At 39.9% G+C, this 24,898-nt stretch overlaps 1 protein-coding gene and 2 long non-coding RNA genes across 4 annotated transcripts; 2 read left to right on the top strand and 1 right to left on the bottom strand.

Moving 5' to 3' along the window:
• The first annotated feature begins 1,765 nt into the window (after nt 1–1,765).
• On the top strand, nt 1,766–2,247 carry LOC121050072. Its single transcript, XR_005801674.1, has 3 exons — nt 1,766–1,826; nt 2,041–2,106; nt 2,182–2,247. It is a non-coding gene; the product is annotated as an uncharacterized LOC121050072 (long non-coding RNA).
• Nucleotides 2,248–2,752: 505 nt separating this feature from the next.
• Nucleotides 2,753–4,316, top strand: LOC121049890. The gene is made up of 5 exons (XR_005801569.1): nt 2,753–2,940; nt 3,012–3,115; nt 3,477–3,544; nt 4,007–4,070; nt 4,247–4,316. It is a non-coding gene; the product is annotated as an uncharacterized LOC121049890 (long non-coding RNA).
• Nucleotides 4,317–19,822: 15,506 nt separating this feature from the next.
• On the bottom strand, nt 19,823–22,574 carry LOC112169664 (sucrose transport protein SUC2). 2 transcript variants are annotated; one of them, XM_040507845.1, is made up of 4 exons: nt 21,130–22,574; nt 20,637–20,656; nt 20,470–20,513; nt 19,823–20,337 (listed from the first exon to the last, which is right to left on the bottom strand). In XM_040507845.1, exons 1-4 carry the CDS (start codon nt 22,375–22,377, stop codon nt 20,285–20,287), a joined length of 1,365 nt encoding a protein of 454 aa, XP_040363779.1. In that variant the 5' UTR covers nt 22,378–22,574; the 3' UTR covers nt 19,823–20,284. The 2 variants fall into 2 exon arrangements, with proteins under 2 accessions (XP_040363779.1, XP_024162495.1); XM_024306727.2 differs by having other exon boundaries at nt 20,637–20,700; nt 21,130–22,570.
• Nucleotides 22,575–24,898: the final 2,324 nt, after the last annotated feature.

Raw genomic sequence — 24,898 nt, forward strand, 5'->3', positions numbered from 1 at the left:
AGACGATCCCATCTGGAAAGTTTCGTCGCCGGAGACCGCCGCAATTAGCCTGAAAAGTCGGGTCGGGTCACTGGGTTTGGGTAGGGTCAGTCGCGAGCGAGGAGAGAGAATGGAGCGTTTCTGATTTTTTCGGAAATGGTAAATGTGAAATGTAAATAGTAAGTTTCTGAAAATGGAAACTCTTATTTATAGAACTTTCCCAAAACTTCAAATGCTCATAACTTTCTCATACGAACTCCGATTTCCGCGTTCCACATGTCCACGAACTCATATCAATGCGCTCTACGACTTTCGTGAAGGAAGTTTTTAGAGATTCCCAACGCACAAAAATTCAACCCTTGGCAACCCCCTAAAACCATATTCTTCAATTAATTATTCGCCCGAAACACTTCCGCTCCATCCACGAGCCACGAAACCGTCCAATAACCACAATTTAAATCCGGAAAATCCTTGGAAAATAAATACGAATTTCCGAGGCATCACACCTTTCCCTTCCCAATGCCCAAAATCTGTGAAACAAACACAACCTTAGTGTTAGGTCCATAATTACCTACTAATTATTCCCCTAATTTTGCACTTTTGCTTAACCTTTGTGTTTATTTATATATATTTATTACATTTTCTTTATCATGCTAGGAAATGATGGAGAAGCTTGGAAATGCACCCTTTGTCTCCCATTTATTACCTTATTCCCCTACACAACGACCCTTCTACCCTTAATTTTTCTCCTCCACCAAAATATTTATAGGCTTTCTTGGTCATTTCTATGTGGAGTTAAAAACTAGATCCACATTTTGTGCTTACACATTTGTCAATCACATCTAGCCCTTAATTCCTTTTGATCTCCACCCTTGATTTGAATTGCCTTGGCCTTTAAATAGCCCATTCTCTCTCTCCAAAACCGTTCACCCTTCTATTCTCTCATTTTGCAACACCAAAATCTCTCTTTTCTCTAGTTTTAGCATAGTTTCTCTCTAGTTTTGAGTTCTAGTTCATAATTGCTTAAGTTTGTGTGAGAAATATGTGTGTAGGCACTTGGGTTTCACCAAAACCAAAGTTACTACACACTCTCACTACTACAGAAAACAGTATTGGGGACACCCACTAATTTTTTTTAGGACGTTTTTTTTTACTGAATGTCCTTGCATATATGCCATGACTTCAACACCACTCAAGCACTTCAAAAGCAAAAACAGGGAAAAGTTGTGCAGAGGCCAACGCATCTAAAATCCAAAGAGGTCTCGGGTTCGAATCACGGATACCCAAAAACCATAATAGTTGAATAAGGGAAATAATAGAAAAGTCCCGTGCTAGGCATTGGATCCACTACATGATTCACTATTCAAGTTTTACCAAATGGCTCAAATTTTTGTCTTCCCTCTCAGATTCAAACCCTTCCCTTTCACTTTCCCTCAATTTCTATCAAAGTTTCCCGTCAAATGGAAATAGTTCACCTAATTTCATCCTATCAATCAGTAATTCTCTATTCTTTCTCACCTTCATCCCGATGCATCCATCATCACCTAGAAAACCCTAATATTCTTCCCTACCATCGAAAATCCAAACGTGTGAAATCCTTGCTCAATCAAAATTGAAGGTTCATGTTGGGTTTTTGTTTTGTATTGGTGTTAGTGATTTTAGTGTACACTTTTTTACTTGTTGATAATTTATGATTTTTATTGAATAAAATCCTGGGTCTTTGCACTAATCCATCAATTGTGTTTGTATTGGCAGGTGCAGCGAAGAAGAAAAAAAGAAGAGGGATATTCATTGCGACCAAACCAGTAGATTGGCTGGGTCAGATCTAACTCCTTATGACAAGCGAGGTATATGTTAGTATGTTCTTGCTTATGTGAATCTATAATCTAATGACTATAATCACTGGGTATTAGGATATATACATTTAATTTTATCATTTTATCTCTTATAGGGTCAATGTTCGTTCTGGTCAGAGGAGATATATGTTTAATTTTATCAATTTTATATCTTGAGTTTGATTCTTCAAAATTCTGGCTGGACCAATCTCTCTCAACTTCTCAGAACATGTGCAAGGGAAGCACAGTACAATCACCTTCAGATTATCATATATGACTTTTCACGACCAAGGTAGAGATTTAATTCTATTTCATACACACGTTGATTCCTTTTATGATTATAATTCTCTCTTACTTTCTGGTGTAGGTTGAATATTCCACCTCGTATGCTACCACAGACAAGGCACCCAACTACTCTCTCTTCTCCATTCTGAAAATCATATGGTGGTAAATGTCCTGGTAGATATGGTAAGTTCACCAGTTTCTACATGATTTGTCATTTGATATTGTTGATCTTCCTAACTTCACATGATTGCTCAACCATTTTTTCTTTTCCAGGGAAGTGTTGGAAGGCAAGTTCTTATTAAAATTATGAGGGAAAGGAAGTTGCTTTTGACCAGAGGATCCCCAATTTGAAGGTGGTCTACACTTTATAGATGGGCATAAAATATAAGTGATAGATGCATATCCTATTTGTTTATGCATTAAAATTTCAGATTTAAAACTGGTTGAGAAACTTTTGCTTTGCTTCTAAATTTCATAACCTATGGATTATTGTTTCTTACCTTCTAATCTAATTTTCTAAGGCTTGTGAAAGATAATTGACTTGGACAAGGATGTATTACTTTCATTCAATGTGTTACCATTTTCATATGGTTCTTGCAATCAGTAGTCTCCCAGTGAGTGTTCTCTTGTTTTCAGGTTCTTGCGTGGTTCTGTTCAGACAATTCTTCTTCTCAATAGGCAACATGGACATGCTCGTCTCTATGCTAATTATGACTATCAAGTGAGTAGTCTTAGAAGACTAGCATCAGGTGTACAAGAAGAAGCTCAGCAGTGCAGGAGGAGAAAAAGGGATGAAGAAGACAAACCTTGGGATCTTAAAGAGGAACTAAAGAGTGTGAAGGTAATAATTATTTGCTTTAATTTTTCTTCATAGGTTATGGCTTATTGATTAAGTTTTGCTCGCTGAATCAGGTCACCATGATAAGCGTCGATGGTTCAAAAAGGATACAAAAGGATATTGCCATTAACCAGCAAAGGATTTCTACCCACCTCTGAAAATATTGGCAGCTTGCATGGTAGGTATTCTCCTATTTTTGTAGTCTATATGCTTGTATTGTGTGTTGTTTAATTTAAGTATTATATATGAAGGCTAGTTAGTTCGAGTTTGGTAACAAAGATAAATAATTATGTTATTGGCTTATTTCTTAATTGTTATCTAGTTTCTAGCTTATACGTAGTGCAACAATATTGGTTTGTTTCTCAATTAGGATTGCAGTTTTTAGCTTGTACTTAGTGCAACAATACTGGTTTGTTTCTCAGTTGGGATTTCAGTTTCTAACTTGTACTTGGTGCAGCAATATTGGTTTGTTTCTCAATTTGAGATCTAAGTTTCTAGCTTGTATATTTCATTCTAATTATTTAACTTTTGTTTTGCAGCCTCTGATCGCTCTATTTTTGACTTCTATATTCAGTTTGTTTCTCCAATTCCAGTATAAGTAAGAAAGGTAAATCATTTGTCTTCCTTTGTTCATTCATGTGATTTGGTCTTACCACTTTAAAGTTAGTCATCTTTTAGCATGTATTTCTATAGATGAAGTTTCAAGTGGAAGTAGCCTTTGCCTAATTGAGAAAGCAATTGAGGACGAGGAAGGTCCCAAACATAAATTAACTTGATAGATGATTGGATTGGTTGAAGTTATAAAACTGGATTGAGCATTTGTTGAGAATTAGTCACTTATGTAACTTTATGTTTTGTTTAGATTTAGTATTTGTGATATAGGCAGGCGCACCATAATCACTTGTCCTTCACTTAATGATTGTCAAACTGAGTTTTTGTTTTGAATAAATAAAACATTCATTATGAAGGCTATAGATGAATGTTTTATTCATAATCATGTCATTCATTATCATAATCTTGTCAAGTTATCACTTATTTGTTTGTTAAGAATTGATTTTGTCGCACACAGGTTTTGCATTCTCAAATGCTTGCCATAAAATTTACATGAAGCAAAATCTATTCGGATTGAAAAGGTATTTAAATTCACTAGTGTTCAAATTGTTTTTTCTTTTCTCCAGTTCCATTTTCCAGTGAGAATATTGGTTTTAATTGAGACTTCAATGAAAAGGCTTATATTTGCACTTTTTTTTTGTAAGGCTTATATTTGCACTTGTTATAATTCTTCACTACTATTTGATTGATATTGCAGTTCAAGACAAACTCATGGATGCTCATAATGAATGTGATGTGGCAATACTTGTAAAGTTGTAGTTAGATTAGACTGTAACTTATAATTTAGTGCACTTGGGAAAATAAATCTATGCTCATTTGATATTGTATTTTGGATGTTTATATATAAGTTTGGTTAGTAATGGTGTAAATTTGCATATTTTAAATTTTTTTTTTGTTTCATGAAAAAGATACAAGGACGTTTTTTAGCGTCCTTATACATATTTTGTGATGACCTGGTTTTCTGTTATTTAAATTTGGTATTTAATAATGGACTAGTTGTACGAATATTTGTTATTGTACTTTGTTCGTAGGTTGTATGTGAAGTGGAATAGTTTTTGTACGTATAATTATTCGAATTTCACAGTTTAGGGGGTCGTGTGAAGTTTGACTTTTTATATGTTGGGATTCTCGGAAAACGTCCTTCACGAAAATTGTAGAGCGCGTCGATACAAGTTCGTGGACATGCGGAATGCGTCAATCGAAGTTCTATGTAGAAGTTATGGCTATTGGAAGAAGTTTCCATTTTAGTATAAATAGGGAAAATCTGAAATTATTTTCATTTTTCCCTTTCCTTTTCCAGAAACTCTTTCTTCTCTCTCGGTCGACTCCTTCAAAAACGAAATTTTCAGACTAACCCGACCCGGACCCGGCTTTTCTGGCGACCTCTAGCCGTGAAACCTGCACAGAACGACTCGTCTCCTCCTTCTGGTCGTCTCTGTGGCATCCTCTTGTGACGATAACCACCGTGCACGGCGCAGCAAAGCGGTGCAGCTTGGTGTTTTCGGACCCGACCGGAAAACACAGTTCCGGCGATGTCAAGGCTTCAAGTTTCCTTCTTTGGCTTCGTGGTGGTCTTCTGAGTCGATCTATAGTGTTTGTTTCGATCGATTTACGTGGAAATCGGTTCAACTCAGTTTGAGCAATAATCCAAAGCTTGTGAGGTAGTTTTCGATCCCTTAAGTTTGTTTTCTGACTTCGATCCAGTTATGAAAGTTCACAAGCATGCTTAGATGAAGCTTTTTTATGTTGGGAGTTTTGTGAAATATTGAGTTTTGGCCGACGGCGGTGCGCCACCGCCTGTGGCGGCGTTCCGGCGGTGTTCCGGCCATGTATGGGACTGTTTGTGGTATTATATATGTTCTAGTCGTTGATACGAGCGTTTCGATATATAATATGAAAATTTTGGAGTTCGTATGAAATTGTTATGATTTTTACAGTTTCATACCGATCGATTTATTCGATCCGTGAGGATTCGAGCGTCCGATCGACTTGTGGTTTGGTCACATCCATCGTGGACGTATTCCGGAGACTTTGGGAGGTCTCGGATGTGGTTTTGCCTCGATTGGCACCACTTTGATGGTTTTAGTTCAAAACAGAGGGTTTCGAACTTAAATCAAATGTGAATCGTCACTAAATTGGAAACGTATGTGAATAGGTACTTGACGAAGTACAGTGGACGATTATTTGTGAATTGGCGGTTTTGTGCTTTATTGAAGACGCAGCAGGAGTTCGAGGTGAGTAATCTCACAAGGTTCTTTATGAACAGAATTACCATTATTGTTTCGGCGTTAATCATTTAATTGCAAACTATAGTTGGTATTAGTAGGCATTCCTGAGCGAATGTCTACGTATATATATATTTACGTGAAATATATATATCATTGTGGATGATTGTGATGAATAATAATATGCATGATGATGTTCATATTATTGTGGAATGTGACTTTTCAGGAAACAATATTGTGGAAAAAGATGTTTTCTATTGTTTAAAAAATATTGAGCTTGATGTTACATTTTTGAGTCAAGCGTGACTCATTTTAAATGTATTGGTCCTTGTACCAAGAGTCACAGATGGTGAGCATGGGTTAGGAAAGCCGAAGCTAGATATTATAACGTTTTTAGGTCGGTTGCGACTTATTTAACGTTTAGCTTTAAGACTAGATAGGGTCTAAGAAGATTACATATCACAGATGGTGACAGAGCACAGATGGTGACAGGATGCAGACGGTGACCTTGACGTTTGATTTCATGACCAGACGGGGTCTGAAGATCATGTGTCACAGATGGTGATAGAGCACAAATGGTGACCTAAATGTTGATTTTGAGACCAGACGGGGTCTGAAACCGCATGTCACAGATGGTGACAGGTTGCAGATGGTGACCAAGGCAGGAAATAGGTAATCACGTCCGTAGTCGGACGAGTGGTTACGATTTCAATCGAGCGATAGTCTGTCTGCCATTATAGATTATGGGTGTGATGGTCGAGGTTGCTGGAGACTCATAAGTATGTAGTTAAAGGAGAATTCCTTGAGTATTCTTCTTTTATTGTCTAGATGAGACTTGATTTGCTGCTTGATGGTTAAGTTAGCAAATAGAACATTGTCACAGAGGTATATTAACTCTATGGGGAGAGTGTATATTAACTCGGATGGTTTCAGGGCATCAGTATGTACTCGTTATAAAGGAAAGATGTTCCAGGTATTTGTATTGATGACTGAACATTCAGGCATGTATAATTATGGGATTATATATATCGATTTTCATGTGTGTAAACTCAGGGGCGTGACAGATTGGTATCAGAGCGTAAGGTACATATTTGGTGAAAATCAATACTCCTCGAGTGATGGCCCGTCTGCAGCGGATCCCCATCAGATGCTCTTCGGTATTGATATAGTCATTGGGTATGTAGTGAGCGGTAGGATGTGAGTCGTCAGGGTAGTGTCGGCTCAGGGGATGAAGTGTAGGAGCTAGATGTAGCTTCTATGAGTTAAAGACTTTTAAGGAATGATGACCTTTAGTTTTAACTCAAGATTGAAGTAGGGGATGGAATTGTATCCTCTGACGTAGTGTTGTGGTTGATCGAGTCATAGCGTTGACTTATACTTGTGTTTGAGAGCTATACATGTATTAACCACAGGTTGTTATGCTCCTTAGGTGATGGATTCTCAAGGAGGCAGAGCTAAGGGTGGAGGTAGACCCAGAGGCAGGGGTAGAGCCCGAGGTAGGGGCAAGATTCCTCCTCCTGTTGAGGAGATGTTCGAGAATGATGTGGAGGCATCAAATGTTGAGCTGCCTATTCCACCTGTTGTGGAGGCTGCAAATGTTGTAGATCCCACTCGTTTGCCGAAGTTGGCAAAGGAGATTTCGAGATTGGGAGGAGTCCCATTTCAGGGAGGTACGGATCACATGTTGGCAGATCAGTGGATCGAGAACATGAAGACCTACTTCGAGATGGTCGTTTGCGACGACATTGAGAAGAGGAAGATTGCCACATTTATGCTCCAAGGCAATGCACGGGTCTGGTGGAATGGCACACAGAGAGTGATGGATGTATCCACTATGACCTGGGACGGTTTTGTGGAACTGTTCAGGAAGAAGTACTTTCCGCCTTCAGTGAGGGAGCAATTGGAAAGGGAGTTTATCTCTTTAGTCCAAGGGACTAAAAGTGTGAGAGAGTATGAGGTTGAGTTCTCAAGGTTGTATCGCTTTGTGAGGCAGATGGATGCTGAGAGCTTAGCTATGAAGTTTCAGTGGGGACTGAATGCTTCAATCCGGCGCGATGTCGCTGTTCTGGAACTGAAGATGGTGGAGCTCATTTTCGTTAAGGCTATGGCCATTGAGCAGGAGAACTTGACTTTCCAGGAACAGGAATCAGCTGAGAGGGATTTCCAAAGAAAGGGAAAGGCAACTGCGGGGAGCAGTAAAACATTTGGGAATCGAGGTGGATTCTGGAAGAGACAGAGGACAAATCAGCAGGCACCAGCTAGGGCTGCAGCTGCACCTGCTAGGGTTGCACCTAATAGGCCTGTGGCGAACCCGAAGTGTTTCAATTGCAATGAGATGGGCCATGTTGCTCGAGCTTGCACGAAACCGAAGAACTTGGCATGCTTCACCTATGGCCAGACGGGGCACTTCTCAAGGGATTGTACCCAGCAGGGTAGGGGACAAGGGAACCAGCAGAGGCAACAGGCTTAGGGGCAGGCTAGGGTGTTTGCTATTGGTCAGCAGAATACTGGAGTGGAAGGTACCTTATCCTTATTTGATTTCTTTGCTAGAGTGTTGTTTGATACGGGAGCTTCCCACTCTTTCATATCTAGCTCTGTGGTTGATATGTTAGGATTGACTCCTAGACCTCTTGCTAGACCCTTGTGTGTTATTTCCCCAATTGGTGTTTCCCTTGAGCTTGATATGTTTTGTGATGCATGTCCGATTGTGATCGGTGGTAGGGAGCTTTCTGCAACTTTGATTGTGTTAGCAGATCATACGTATGATGTTATTTTGGGGATTGATTGGCTGAGGCCAAATCATGCTATGATTGATTGCTTTGAAATAGTAGTGTCATTTCATATACCTGGACAGCCAGTGTTTCGTTATCTGTGTCTTAGGTCAGATACTGCTTTGAGGGCAGGATTCTTAGCTCATGTGGAGTCGGTGAGTTGTGCTGCGGTTATGGCAGAGATTGCCGTGGTTTCCGAGTACAGTGATGTATTTCAGGAAATACCGAGGTTACCTCCAAGGAGGGTAGTGGATTTTGCTATCGATGTGATACCAAGTACTGCATCTGTATCCATGGCACCTTTTCGGATGGCACCAACTGAACTTAAAGAGTTGAAGGAGCAAATTGATGGTTTACTTGAACAAGGGTTCATTAGACCTAGTACTTCTCCTTAGGGTGCACCTGTGGTGTTTGCGAAGAAGAAGGATGGTTCACTAAGGTTGTGTGTGGATTATCGGCAATTGAACATGGTGACGATCAAGAATAGGTACCCTTTACCTAGGATTGATGACTTGTTCGACCAGCTTAAGGAAGCTACTGTATTCTCGAAGATTGATTTGAGATCTGGATATCACCAGTTGAGGGTGAAAGATGATGATGTTCCTAAAACTGCTTTAGGACTAGGTATGGACACTTTGAGTTTGTTGTCATGCCTTTTAGTCTAACCAATACACCTACTGCCTTTATGGACTTGATGAACCGTATGTTTATTCCGTACTTGGATAAGTTCATGGTGGTGTTCATGGATGATATCTTGATTTATTCCAAGACGATGGAGGATCATGATAAGCATCTGCGGATTGTGCTACAGGTTTTGAGAGAAAAGAAGTTGTTTGCGAAATTCGAGAAGTGCGAATTTTGGCAAAGGGAGGTCAAGTTCCTTGGTCATGTAGTTTCGAAGGATAGAGTCTCTGTGGATCCTTCTAAGGTTGAGGCAGTGATGAACTGGGGCCAACCCACTACTGTTACTGAGGTACGTAGTTTTCTGGGTTTGGCAGGTTATTACCGGAGATTCATTGAAGGATTTTCTAGTGTTGCTTCGGCTTTGACCAAGTTGATCAGGAAGGATGTCCAGTTTGTGTGGACTGAGGAATCTGAGCGAGCATTCAATGAGTTGAAGGCTCGATTGACCACAACCCCAGTGCTGACTATTCCCACAAGCGGTGGTGGTTTAGTCATCTATAGTGATGCGTCTCATCAGGGTTTGGGGTGTGTGTTGATGCAGCATGGCGGTGTTGTCTCTTATGGTTCTAGACAGTTGAAGGTGCATGAGCGTAATTACCCTACTCATGATTTGGACTTGGCTGCAGTTGTGTTTACCTTGAAGATTTGGAGGCATTACTTGTATGGGGAGAAGTTCGAACTCTTTTCGGATCATAAGAGTTTGAAGTATCTATTCTCTCAGAAGGAGTTGAACATGAGACAGAGAAGGTGGATGGAGCTCATAAAGGACTATGATTTCACCTTGGAGTATCATCCAGGAAAGGCCAATGTGGTGGCGGATGCTTTGAGTAGAAAGCCCAGAGGTATTGTTGCTTCTATTATGGTTCAGGAGTGGCTTATGTTGGAGACTACATCTGAGTTTGACCTTGTGCAAGCAAGACTTAAGAATGGAAGTTTCCTTGGAAGTATCACGGTACAGCCTACCTTGATTTCCAGGATCATTCAAGGTCAGACAGAGGATGAGTTCTCACGTGCGAAGTTGCCAGAGTTGGCTGCGGATTCGTCAATTGGCGTTCCATTGGAATGGTAGGTGGGAACGGATGGTGGTTTGCAGATGAATCATAGGTTATATGTTCCGGATCGTGTTGACCTCAAGGGAGAAATTCTTCGTGAGGGGCATCGATCGCGGTATACTGTGCACCCTGGAGGCACTAAGATGTATCGGGATTTGTGAAGGCAATTCTGGTGGAATAGAATGAAAAGGGATGTGGCAGAGTATGTCTCCAAGTGCCTTACTTGCCAACGTGTGAAGGCTGAGCATCAGAGACCTGCTAGTATGTTAAAGCCGTTACCTATTCCCGTATGGAAGTGGGAGCAGATCTCAATGGATTTGTCACTGGACTGCCTAGGTCCAAATGAAGTCACGATGCAGTGTGGGTGATCGTGGATCGTTTGACGAAATCGGCGCACTTTCTTCCGGTGTCAATGACGTATTCGGTTGACATGTTGTGCAAGCTTTACATCGAGGTAATCGTGAGACTTCATGGTGTGCCTGTGTCAATTGTTTCTGATCGTGACGCTCGGTTCACTTCTAAATTTTGGAGCGGTTTCCAAAAGGCCATGGGAACTAATTTAGATATGAGTATGGCATTTCACCCTCAGACTGATGGGCAGACTGAGCAAGTGAATCAGGTGTTGGAGGATATGTTGAGAGCCTGTGTGTTGGACTTCAAGGGAAGTTGGGAGGATCATATGTCGTTGATTGAATTCTCCTACAACAACAGTTATCACTCCAGTATTGGCATGGCACCATATGAGGCCCTGTATAGTAGGCCATATAGATCTCCGATCTGCTGGGCAGAGGAGGGAGATAAGGTGTTATTGGGTCCTGAGATTGTGCAAGAGACCACTGACAAGATTTCAATTATCAGGGACAGGATTCGAACAGCACAGAGTAGACAGAAGAGTTATGCAGATTTGAAAAGGAGGCAGGTTGAGTTTAAAGAGGGTGATCATGTGTTCTTGAAGGTCTCACCCATGAAGGATGTGGTGAGATTTGGCAAGAAAGGGAAGTTATCACCAAGGTTTGTTGGACCTTTTGAAATTCTGGAAAGGGTAGGAGATTTGGCTTATAGGCTTACCTTACCTCCTAGTATGTCTGGCGTGCATAATGTGTTCCATGTGTCTATGCTGAGGAAGTATGTCCAGGATGAGTCACATGTGATTGATTATGGTATGATTGAGGTACATACGGATACGACCTTTGTTGTTGAACCTGTTCGTATTCTGGATAAGTCAACAAAGCAACTTCGAAGGAAGGAAGTTGACTTGGTCAAGCTATTGTGGAGTCACCATGACGAGGGTGATGTTTCTTGGGAATTGGAGTCGGATATGAGAGCGAAGTACCCACAGTTGTTTGTTGATGAGCAAGCGTGAATTTCGGGGCGAAATTCCTTTAAGGAGGGTAGACTGTGATGACCTGGTTTTCTGTTATTTAAATTTGGTATTTAATAATGGACCAATTGTATGAATATTTGTTATTGTACTTTGTTCGTAGGTTGTATGTGAAGTGGAATAGTTTTTGTACGTATAATTATTCGAATTTCACAGTTTAGGGGGTCGTGTGAAGTTTGACTTTTTATATGTTAGGATTCTCGGAAAACTTCCTTCATGAAAGTTGTAGAGCGCGTCGATACGAGTTCGTGGACATGCGGAACGCGTCAATCGGAGTTCGTCTGAAGAAGTTATGGCTATTGGAAGAAGTTTCCATTTTAGTATAAATAGGGAAAATCTGAAATTATTTTCATTTTTCCCTTTCCTTTTCCGGAAACTCTTTCTTCACTCTCGGTCGACTCCTTCAAAAACGAAATTTTCAGACTGACCCGACCCGGACCCGGCCGATCCTACCCGGCTTTTCCGGCGATCTCCGGCGACCTCTAGCCATGAAACCTGCACAGAACGACTCGTCTCCTCCTTCTGGTCGTCTCTGTGGCATCCTCTTGTGGCGATAACCACCGTGCACGGCGTAGCAAGGCGGTGCAGCTTGGTGTTTTCGGACCCGACTAGAAAACACAGTTCCGGTGACGTCAAGGCTTCAAGTTTCCTTCTTTGGCTTCGTGGTGGTCGTCTGAGTCGATCTATGATGTTTGTTTCGATCGATTTACGTGGAAATCGATTCAACTCAGTTTGAGCAATAATCCAAAGCTTGTGAGATAGTTTTCGATCCCTTAAGCTTGTTTTCTGACTTTGATCCAGTTATGAAAGTTCACAAGCATGCTTAGATGAAACTTTTTGATGTTGGGAGTTTTGTGAAATATTGAGTTTTGACCGACGGCGGTGCGTCACCGCCTGTGGCGGCGTTCCGGCGGTGTTCCGGCCATGTATGGGACTGTTTGTGGTATTATATATGTTCTAGTCGTTGATACGAGCGTTTCGATATATAATATGCAAATTTTGGAGTTCGTATGAAATTGTTATGATTTTTACAGTTTCATACCGATCGATTTATTCTATCCGTGAGGATTCGAGCGTCCGATCGACTTGTGGTTTGGTCACATCGATCGTGGACGTATTCCGGAGACTTTGGGAGGTCTCGGATGTGGTTTTGCCTCGATTGGCGCCACTTTGATGGTTTTAGTTCAAAACAGAGGGTTTCGAACTTAAATCAAATGTGAATCGTCACTAAATTGGAAATGTATGTGAATAGGTACTTGACGAAGTACAGTGGACGATTATTTGTGAATTGGCCGTTTTGTGCTTTATTGAAGACGCAGCAGGAGTTCGAGGTGAGTAATCTCACAAGGTTCTTTATGAATAGAATTACCATTATTGTTTCGGCGTTAATCATTTAACTGCAAACTATAGTTGGTATTAGTAGGCATTCCTGAGCGAATGTCTACGTATATATATATTTACGTGAAATATATATATCATTGTGGATGATTGTGATGAATAATAATATGCATGATGATGTTCATATTATTGTGGAATGTGACTTTTCAAGAAACAATATTGTGGAAAAAGATGTTTTCTATTGTTTGAAAAGTATTGAGCTTGATGTTACATTTTTGAGTCAAGCGTGACTCATTTTAAATGTATTGGTCCTTGTACCAAGAGTCACAGATGGTGAGCAGGGGTTAGGAAAGCCGAAGCTAGATATTATAACGTTTTTAGGTCGGTTGCGACTTATTTAACGTTTAGCTTTAAGACCAGATAGGGTCTAAGAAGATTACATATCACAGATGGTGACAGGTTGCAGACGGTGACCTTGACGTTTGATTTCATGACCAGACGGGGTCTGAATATCATGTGTCACAGATGGTGACAGAGCACAGATGGTGACTTAAATGTTGATTTTGAGACCAGACGGGGTCTGAAACCGCATGTCACAGATGGTGACCAAGGCAGGAAATAGGTAATCACATCCGTAGTGAGACGAGTGGTTACGATTTCAATAGAGCGATAGTCTGTCTGCCATTATAGATTATAGGAGTGACGGTCGAGGTTGCTGGAGACTCATAAGTATGTAGTTAAAGGAGAATTCCTTGAGTATTCTTCTTTTATTGTCTAGATGAGACTTGATTTGCTGCTTGATGGTTAAGTTAGCAAATAGAACATTGTCACAGAGGTGATTTATGTCGTCCTTTAGATGGAAGGGTTATGGAGTGTTAGAAGGAATCATGGCTGCATGGTTTCCTTTAGCTGATGTGTGTGAGTTATTGATTGATGTTCATGAGTTACTCATACGAGCTTTCATAAGCTTACCGGGTTTTGTTGTGTGGAAACCCGGTGCACCATTCTTTTGGTGTAGGGGTTAATCCTGCAAGTCAGGAAAATCGTGGCTGAAGCTGAGGTAGCTTGTTGGCAGCTGGACGGGTAGGAAGCAAATTTTGTTGGCTTTGCCCTTGTTATGACTTCTGCTATGTAGTAAGCTCTGAGGAGCATTTACGCTTTATTTTGTGATGACAATTTAATTCATAAATTTGTGTAATATATAATTCTATGGGGCGAGTGTATATTAACTCAGATGGTTTCAGGGCATCAGTATGTACTCGTTATAAAGGAAAGATGTTCCAGGTATTTGTATTGATGACTGAAAATTCACGCATGTATAATTATGGGATTATATATAGCGATTTTCATGTGTGTAAAATCAGGGGCGTGACATATTTGGTAACGCTTTTTTAAGTTATAAAGACGCTTTTCTAGTGTCCTTATGAACATTAGATGACGTTTATTTATAGAAACAAAGACACTTTTCAAGTGTCCTTATAAACATTATATGATGTTTATTTATGGAAACAAGGACACTTTTCCAGTGTCCTTGTAGATATTTAAGGACGTTTTTTCAACGTCCTAATAGATGACTTACTATGACTCCTGGATAGATGACATTTTTTTTGCGTGTCATCTAAAGTTTTCAAACGTCCTTAAACCTATTTTTTGTAGCAGTGTCTAAATCAATCATAACACTTGCTTTCACATATCCAAGCCTTTGTTCTTGCTTGTTCTTGAGTTTTGTGGATATGTATGGTGTTTTGGGTTGTAAAAATATGTATGGTGTTTTGGGTTGTAAAAACCGAAAATCCCATACCTTGAAGCAATTCTCTCATCATTTTACATCTAGAAGCTAGGTGGGATCTTTGACATCATGGTTTGACTCCACCAAGAGTCAAACCCATGGATAGTTCTTCCTTTTCCCTTCCTTCTCTCTTTAATTTGATGTTTATGGCTTGAATTTGTAATAACTTGTGTTGTGAGTAGTTGGATTTGAGGCTAGGGGGGCTAGCCCTAGCCAAACTTATGTGCAAATAATGTAAATTTTCATGTGTTTTGATGTTTATGCATGTCTTGAATCTATGGGCTTCTAAACTTTAATGCTTACTAAATGTGTTTGTTAGCTTAGTCACCTAAAATGCATGTTTAGGAAACTAATGAATCGGAAACTCGAACTTGACCACTTCTTGAATCCGTGAGCATGAGTAGCCTTTAGGTGGTGGCTTAATGATTCCTACAGGATGTTAAGTTACTTGAATTTCTTACTTTAAACTTAATGCAAAAACCATGAGTTTAATTGCTCAAAGAGGGTGTTAGGCTTGCGGTTTATAGTCCATGATAGGAGCATTTTAATGCGACGTTTTAACAGTTATTTCCTCATATTTTAATAGTTATTTCCTTAAATGAATCCTTTTAGTTTAGGAAAGTTTCTTTTTCTTGTTTTTAGCAAGTTTCCATTTCTTACTTTTAGGAAGTTTCTATTTTTCATTTTTGGAAAGTTTCTATTTTCTTTTTTAGGAAATTTTTTATTTTTAGCAATAGTTTCTATTTTCAGGTCCTTGGAGCAAACAAGTGGAAATGAACTCAAGAAAGGAAAGAGGAGCTAGCCAACGTTGAGAGGAGTTAAGACAAGAGGAAAAGGGCTACACAAATGAGCAGAAATGAAGCTTTCCTGTTCCAACCAGGAAACCCTGTTCAAAAGAGGAAAGTGTATCAAGCTAGATTTCGGAGCCAACCAAGAAACTTGATCGAAATAATGAAGGACATGACGTTGGAGACAACATGGCTTGAAAATGACGCAAGATGGCCCAAGAACTCTCTAGATTAACTTGGATTTTCGGCAAAATGGATAAAAGCCCATTAGATTTTAGGGTTTGTGACGCAAAGAGACATGTTGGAGGGTTTTGCTGTGAAATACCAAGAGGGATTGAAGAAAGCAACGTGAAAATCAAGAAGAGAATAAAAGATTACGTTGGAGATTTTCTGGGGAGAGTTTCAAGGAAAGAAGAAGTGTGTGCAACAAGAAAAGGTTCAAAACAAGTCTAGATTTGTCCCCTATTTTCTCTAAAGATATTGTTGCCGAAATTGGTGAAGAAAATCAGAAAAATATCCTATATATTTCGGCAATAATATATTTTAAGGGATTTAGACTTTATTTTGAAGACTTTTGATCGGTTGGAAGACATAATAGGGCTTACATGGCAATTTGCGATTGGTTGGAGTTATGTGGCATTTTCTGATAATTTCTTGGAAAATAAAAGAACATTCATGAAGCATGGAAAGCCTTTGCCGTTCCCCTATATATACTCCCTCATTCTTGACATTTTACATACCCCTTGAATTCAGAAAATTCTCTCTAAAACGTCAAGTTCCTCTCTCCATCCTCTAGTGCAAGCTCCACATTTTTCAAGCAAGGAAGAAGAAGAGAAGAAGAAGTCGTGAGCATCATCATCCATTGTCCACCTTGAAGACTTGCTTCCAAGATTCAAGACTCCATATGTCAAGCCTCCATCCCTATCTCCATCTCCATCTCACGGTGTAATTCGCCCTCTTTCTTTGTAACCTTATTTGATTTTCGTTGGAATTGGTTCTAGTTGACAACAATGTTTGAACAAAGTTTAATTCCGAAATCTTATGATTGAATGAAATTTTCGATTCCTATGGTTGTGATTCTATAGTTGCTTATGTGAGATTGTTCAATTAAATTTGCTTGATTGATATCTTTTATGTGTTTATCTTATATGGTTCGAAACATCTAGGGTTCGCATATAATTGATGCTAGATTTAAGTTTATGATTCACCTAATAGTTTTGTGAACTTGAATCAAAAGTAGTAAAAGCTTTGGACAAAGGTCGAATTTAATTGAAAAGGATTGCAAATAGATGAACTTTTTCATACTAGGTTGTTCACTTAAGTTGATAACCTTTCTCTATGTGTTTTGCGTTGAACATGTTTTGATTAGCTAGCTTTCTAGACTTTGATTGCATGTTTGATAGGATTGATCTATGTGCTTTCACTTAGATTAATTAGTAAAGGAAAGTAAAATATGGAAAATCATTTGCTGCAAATGTTTTACATGATCAACTTCTTTCTCATGACTTAGATGAACAATTGTAGGGTTGAATCGAATTTGATTGTATGAAATTGGTTTGATCTTTGTTTCTTGCATTTCATTCTTGTACATGTGTTTTTAAGTTTTCTTTGTTTCTTTTATTTTAATTTTCGAAAACCTAAACCTAAAATCCCCTTTTATTTCGTAAATTTGTATATAGTTTGTTATATTTGTGTAAATATTATACTTTGTTTTTATTTTAATTCTTTAATTGTTTTACAATGACATGTGTACCCTCAATCCCCGGAATAGAACGATCCCTATTTACTATATACTAATGATGACATTTTCAGGGTTAAAATTATATGTTTGCTTTGAGCGTATCAGTCCACTTGTGTTTTAATGAAATATATATGAGACTAAGGTTGTGTAATTTAACTTAGCTTTACCAAAGTTTGTTAAGTTGCATGATAATTAAGTTGGTTTCTTGGTAGCTTCACCAAAGCACTAAGGGGAAATTTGTTAGAACATGTTATTACATCAAGTATTGGTTACATTTTGTGCATGAGTAAGGTTAGGTTTGATGCCTGAGTCTCTACTCCTCTCATTTATTTAGTCTCCATACTTTTATTAGCTTAGTTTATTTTATGCAACTTAGTTTATCTTAAAACTAAAATCAACCAAGCCGTTTACTACCATAATTGTTAATACCATCCTTGCAATCTTTAGCTTCCAAAGGGCTAAGGTTGTGAACTTGTACAAAGTTAGATTGCATGTTTTTCTAGGCTATCTTGCGGAAATCTAGCTAGGTTTGAGTTTCTCCCAATCCTTTGGATACGACACTCTTCACTTCCCTATATTTAAACTTGATCTCCTACACTTGAGAGTAGGTAACATCACACATACATTTGCATATACTTTCATACTCAATGATGTCTCCAACACTTAGCAGACGACGATCCAAGGGAGAAGTTCACTAGTGCCAACCTCAACGACGCTGATCATAGACTATCTATCAAAGAAAGTTTCGTTGAAGATGAATATGCCGAGGGATTCGCCCTAGGACAACCTCATCAATCCAAAAAAAAAAACATGGAACATTAGATATTCACAACGCCGGATTACGATGACTTCCGAACAACATGTATCATCAAAGACAAGGTATGCTGGGTAATACTTGACTGTGGTCTACGAGAGAACTTTGTAGCAAACAAAGTTGTGGATTATTTTCAATTACCGACAGTGAAATTGAGTGATCCATACTAGATTCCATTTGGAGAGGATGAATATGCGCAAGTAACAGAGGTTTGTAAAGTTCATGTCTCTATGGGAAAATTTTATAAAAAAGAGATTATTTGTCATGTGACTGACATGGACGACACTAAGGTGCTTTTTGGAAGACCATGGCATGAAAGTGTCAATGGTGGTTATTGCAAGGACAACACATATTTATTTAGGTGGGATGAGCACAAAATTAAAATCAAGCCTAGAAGGAAGAACATCAAGAATGACCATCCTGAGATGTGTGAAAAGAAACATGAAGAAGCCACTTTGAAGATTGAAGAGAAACTTATTAAAGACAAGGAAGCTGATTCATTCATCACATCGATATCCATGTCATGCATGCTTAATAGTGTTCAAGACCAACCCAAAGAGAAGTCAATGGCCATTCCTTTTCAAGTGGGGGAGCTTAAGTTTCAAGATGCTTATTCTAAACTTGTCTATGGTATTGGATTCATGATGATACCTTTTAATTTCGAGAATATTGAAGTTGATGGCTTATCATGTTTAATTCCTACTAATGATCGAGCTGCATTCAGGAGGAATTCGAGGTCAAGTTCTTTTCAAGTGGAGGAGACTGATGTAGGACGAGATTTTAGCCAATTTCAACAAAAAATCTCAATAAGAAAGAAGCGTTTTCACATTAAGAAAAATAATTTAAATATTGGAAATTAGTATTCAAATAGGCTTCTTAATGATGGAATTAATCATAAATTACTCTTTTGGATATATTGGGATTTTCGAGCAAAATCTTGATTGGGATTCCAAGAGTAATATTTTTTAGTATCTAGGATTCTATTTTCGATTTTTATTTAATCAGGTTTAATTAGGTTTCCTAGTTTTAGTCTACAATAAATTGTTCTTTATGTTTTCTAGTTGTATTTGGTTTATGCTATGTGCCCTATCTAAGACACCTCTTAGATTGTAATTTTCATTCAAGTTATCAATTAAAAAAAAAACAAATATTAGAGAAGTTTCTCTATGTTTCTTACGGCTGTGCCCGTAATTACTAGTGGATTCTAACTCATCTCACATGGTTTTCGACGCTTGACGAAGCCTCTTGCTATCGTGTTCACATTTTCCGCATCATAAGCCCATAGAGATTGATAAACACGTTTTATTTTTTTGTTTGATTTCCACCCAAGCTCTATATAACCAACATTAATGGCTTCCATAATCATTGATTACACTTGATCTTGTGATTGAATTGGGACTCAACAACGCAAGTATATGACTGGGTTGAGATTCAAATTGAAGGCTTGCCAAATTCATATTTGTATAAATTGAAAGAACTACACTTAGAGAAAAGCATGATTTTAAATTGGGTCTAATTGTAACAATTTTTTTTTTCTTAACTAACGGTTCACTGAAGAGATTACCTCATATTATATATTTTTTTTTGTTCAGTCTCCAGTTTTCCAGTTAACGTTCAATTAAGATGCTATGCTCATGCGGTTGGATTCTCAATCAAAATAAAGATAAAAGAAAAATATTAATGCTCATCCTTATTATATACTGATCACACACGAAATCCATAAACTACTAGAGGAAGATGAAGCAATATACAAAGACAAGGATTTTGGGGTCAACCATTCCTGGTTGTATCAACTGTATCATGCTTACGCATGGATACAGAGTAACTTCTATGCCATTTACAGATGGCAATGCAGCATTTTTTTTAAAGTTTGAAGAAAGATACCTACTAGTACTCTAGTACAAAACCCATTAAGCTGAAAGAAATTAAATGGAAAATAAAATAAAAATATCAGAAAGAAAGCTAGAGTTAAAACTCTCTCGATATCTCTCGGCTGGAGCTGGGTGATTGCGATCGAAATCAGTGGAATGCAGCAGCTGCAGCTCTTGCATTCTTAGTTGTAGGAAGATCAGGTGGTGGAGATGGTAACATGAAGAGTGCTAATATTCCACTGAATACAGCAGCAATGGCTCCAACCACAAATGCTGGTAGATTACCACCACCAAATAGAGCATCCCATGGTCCACTTGCTACTGACACTACCATCTGCATGTTTATGCATGAAATTTCATATGAGAAAAATCGAAATCCAAATCAAAACCGAAACCTCTTCTGTTACAGGCAGCCAGCCAAGTTAATTGATTGTGATGAAATTAATTAAGGTGACTTATTGATTACCTGTGGCACAACAATTGCAAGATTCAAGACTCCTAAAGAAAGCCCTGCAAAACCCAAAGATCCGATCGAAGTAGGTGAATGGCAGCATTTTTCTTCATATATATGTAACCTCCATATATGATGCATATATATATGCCCAGTTAATTTAGTACTGTTGGATACTTTACCTTGGCCTGCACCAGAATTGCTGCAAAATATGGATGCCAGAGCAAAGGGAACACTGTAGGTTATCTGTAGGTGTAAAATTAATGAAGCGATTAACAGGAAGAAGAAAGAAACAGCAAAAAAAAAAAAGTTTGCTGCAAAAGTAAGCAACAGAACCAAACTGGCAATAAACTTCCCCCAAAAATGACAATAAAGACTGCAAAAGTTGGCCCAGTGCCAATTAATTACAGAGTTGACCAAATTTGTCAAGAAGTTTCGACACGAAACCGCTAGTTGAAATAATTAAAATAGTATCATGGTTTTTCTCATATTTGTTACTTGCTTCATATGTAACTTTCGGTCCCAGCTAGGTAATGATTTAACTATCACTTTGTAAAGGTCTGGTAAAACGTGAAAGTGTGTCAACTTTATCTGCATGCACTTGAATAAAAAGCAGAAAATGACGCATGTTTATAGAGAAATCTTAAGGGCGTTAGATATGAATAGTTAACTTACCGCCTGAGGTATACCCAAGACAGCAAAGATAGCCAGCGCACCCGCCTTGATACCGGCGGGTGGCGGCGGTGGCTCAGCTCCTGTTGAAACGACGGCGTGGTGTCGAGTGGACTGAGCTAGTTTGGTGATCAAAACGGTCATGGCCAAACAGATGGCGAGGAGAAAATTGACAACGCCCCACAAGCGCTTGACCCCACCAAGGGCACGCGCGAGAATCTCAATTCCGAGAGAGACACAGCCCAAAACGACAGAGTTGAGCATGAGGCCGAGGGCACCGGCTCTGACCCCCAAGGCATACAACCTGCCTTTCCCGACCTCCCCTCCGTACACCTCCCTTCCCATCCAGTCAGTGTCGAACAGTAGGAAAGGGAACCACGCGACCCAGTTGAGGCATGTCACCACCAACAAGATCCGCATCGGTCTCTGTAGCTCTTTGAAAGCACCAAGGATCTCGCTGAAGAAAGGCACCGGTGCTACCTTCTCCTCCTCCTCCTCCTCAATCTCCTCCACAGCTTCTACCATTTCCGGAGTTGGTGTTGGTTCCGTGACGGATACGAGAGCGAGAATGGTGAGGGCTATAAGGAGAGCGATGGAGAGGAAGAAGCAGGTTTTGAGATTGGCGCAGTAGACGTCGCAGGCTTTGGACATGGTGAAGGGGAGCATCTTGTGGAGGTGGGTGTAGGACCCGGCGGAGAACCCCAGGACGTTGCCGATGGCCATGAAGAAAGAGTAGAACCCATTCGCGGTTCGCATTTTCTTGGTGTCGGAGCCGGAGATGTCGGCCAGGAGAGCACGGCAGGGGCCCTGTAACATGTTGTTGGCCACGTCGAGGATCCAGAACCCGACCACGAAGATGGCGATGGCGCGTGGTTTGGTGGGTTTGTCGAGGGAGTCACCGAAAAGATGGCCGAGGTCGGCGGCGTAGCCGATGAGGAAGACGGCGATGGCGACTAGAGAGGAGCCGGCAGCGATGAAGGGACGGCGTCGGCCGAAGCGGGACGTGCAGCGGTCACTGTGGTAGCCGACGATGGGCTGGACGAGCATGCCGGAGATGGGGCCGCAGAGCCAGATGAAGGGTGCCCAGGTGTGGGAGATGCCGAGGAGCTGGACGTAGGGGGTTAGCAGGGAGAGCTGTATGGCCCATCCAAATTGGATTCCGGCGGCAATTGAGGCAACCAGAATGATCTTTCTCATTGGGCTTGATTGGGGTGGTGTTGGCTTCTTCTTCTGGGTGGTTTCGACTTCCATTGCTGGCTGTGGGTACAGTGGTCTCTGTCACTAGTCTCTGAGAGTCTCAGACTGGGTTTCTCGAAAAAGCAAACCGACTTTTTTCTCGGATAAGGCTCTGGAAATTGGAGTGAGAGTGAGGAGGTTGTGAGGGAGTGCATGGAAATTTAAGGAGGCAAAGGTGGTGTTGCATCGAGGCAACTGGCAAAGGGTGGCGGCCTTATCCGTTTGGAGTCAAGCCTCACAAGTCAGTCATTGATGCCAAGTGTGGAAAACGCCATTAATACGCTGTTTCCTTTTCTCGGAAATCCAGACATGATACCAATTGTGGTCAAATAATATTTTTATCTTTTTAGAAGAGCGGTCAAATAATCTGTGTACTGTTTCACCAGTAATTTCAAACTAATAAATCTACAATTCAAATGGTAGGTAATCTAGTTACAACTTAATATCTGATTTGTGATTTGGTGTCAGCATAATAAAGTTTTAGTATTTTTTTTTTTAATATTGTATAATACTTCTTTATTATCTAACTAATGTTCAATTAAAGCAATCAAACACTAGTACTTGCTGGTTCCCTAATATCCAACCGCTTAAGAAAGGTAATCGTACTAAAAAACCCTGGCCGCAAGAGTTTCTCTCAAATTTCTTCTCACTCGTCTGGTGACGCGTCCTACGAACGTTGTTGCCGGACGGGTAGACCTAGTGTCACCGTTTATCGGCAAGTAGTGGCGTCGAGTCAGTAGGCTTTGGGCTTCGACCATCAGGAGTTTGCGGGGTTTTCTGCAAGCGGAGGATGGACAGATGAATCAGAATGGGAACGACTCATCAGGACTGGATGGAGAAGACTTATGGGGACGTCGTGGAGGGGGTGGCTGGATCAATCCAGGCTTGGATGGTCGGGTGGCTGGCTGGGGACGGGAAACCCCAGATCGAGGGTGATGTTTCGTTCCCGATCTGGTTTAGGGGGGATGGGTGGGGTTCGGATCGGGCTTGTTTGGGTGCTCTACTGCTTGGATCGGAACTTCTTGGTGGTTTGAAGTCAGATCGATCTCCGGCCGGGTTCCAGAGGGGTGTTACAGGGGTGGTGCTAATGGGTGGAGTGGGGAGGCCGCGATCCTGGTAGATGTGACCGCAGCGGCGGTGATGTGAAGACAAGTGAGGTGTCTCGATCTGCAACCAAGGTTTGGACGGCGAAGGAGCGAGGGAACTGTGGTCACGACAGTCAATGGGAGTCGGGATGATGGAGCTGCAGTTAGGCTGGGTCTGTGGTATTGGGCCCAATCTGGGAAACAGTGTTTTGGTGTTTATTTTTTTATTCTGGTTTTGGTTTTGGTTTGTGGTTTTTAGCTGGTTTGTGTTAGGTTGGGTGCACTGTAGGTGGTGGTAGAAACAATCATCACTTTGGCCTTCCTGAGGGTCGTTCCTGCCTAGTTTAGAGTCAGCACAAAGTCTGCCTGTGGCATAGACGAGCATTAATGGCTTTCTAGGAGGTCTTTTCTGTCAGGATTTGGGTTGGAAGTGATGGTGCTTTGGAGTAGTGATGGGATGACGGTGTTGGGTTTTCTTTAGTCCTAGGTCTGACTGTCCAGAAATCCCTTTGATCGGGTGTTGGTTTAGTCGATCAATTGCTGGCCAAGTGGATTCTGGGTGGGAGTTGGTGTTCTTGGCTGAGTCTGCTCTAATACGTTTTGTTGTTTCTGTCACTTTGTCTGGTGCCAGTTTAGTATTTTTAGTTGAGTTTTTTAGTATGTTTGGAGTCGGGGCTAGTTGGGCTTCAACAGTGCGTCAGTATAGATGTCCATTTTGACGTCTAAAGTGGGAAAAGTTTCGGTTGAAGCTTTTATCTCTCATTCTCATTGTAATCTTCGTTTTATTAATGAAGTTCTTATTTGATAAAAAAAAAAAAAAAACTAATGTTGAATTGATGCCATGTTTCATATAGTTTTTTTCTGATTTGGTGTGAACATTAAGTTTTAGTCTCTTCCTTTATTACATAAACTTTTCTTTTCTTTCCTTTACTTTCTCTTTTTTTTTGGACAAAGGCACTTTCCTTTACTTTCTCTTTGATTTGGGGTAAATATGTTCAAATTGGTATCATGGAAGTTTACAAAAAAGTATTATCTAACTATTGAAATTGTTGCAGACATCATATCTTCTATCTGATTCGGTGTCAGCAAAAAGTTTTAGTCTTTCTTTTATTATATAAACTTTTCTTATTTTTTGACAAAGGTGTTTTCCTATACTTTCTATTTGATTTGCTGTAAATATGTTCACATTGGTATTGTGGAAGTTTAAATTGGTATATTATGGAAATTAGTAAAGAAGTATTATCTAACTAATGTTAAATTGTTGCTCATATATCTACTGTCTGATTTGGTGTCAGCATAAACGGTTAGTTTTTTTCTTTATTATATAAATTTTTTTCCTTTATTTTTTTTTTTTGGACAAAGGAAATTTTTATTACTTTCCTTTACCTTCTGTTTGATTTGGGGTAAACATGTTCAAATTGGTATTATGGAAGTTTATTTATATAAATATC

Source organism: Rosa chinensis, chromosome 6 (assembly GCF_002994745.2).
Source record: "Rosa chinensis cultivar Old Blush chromosome 6, RchiOBHm-V2, whole genome shotgun sequence".
Taxonomy (NCBI): domain Eukaryota; kingdom Viridiplantae; phylum Streptophyta; class Magnoliopsida; order Rosales; family Rosaceae; genus Rosa; species Rosa chinensis.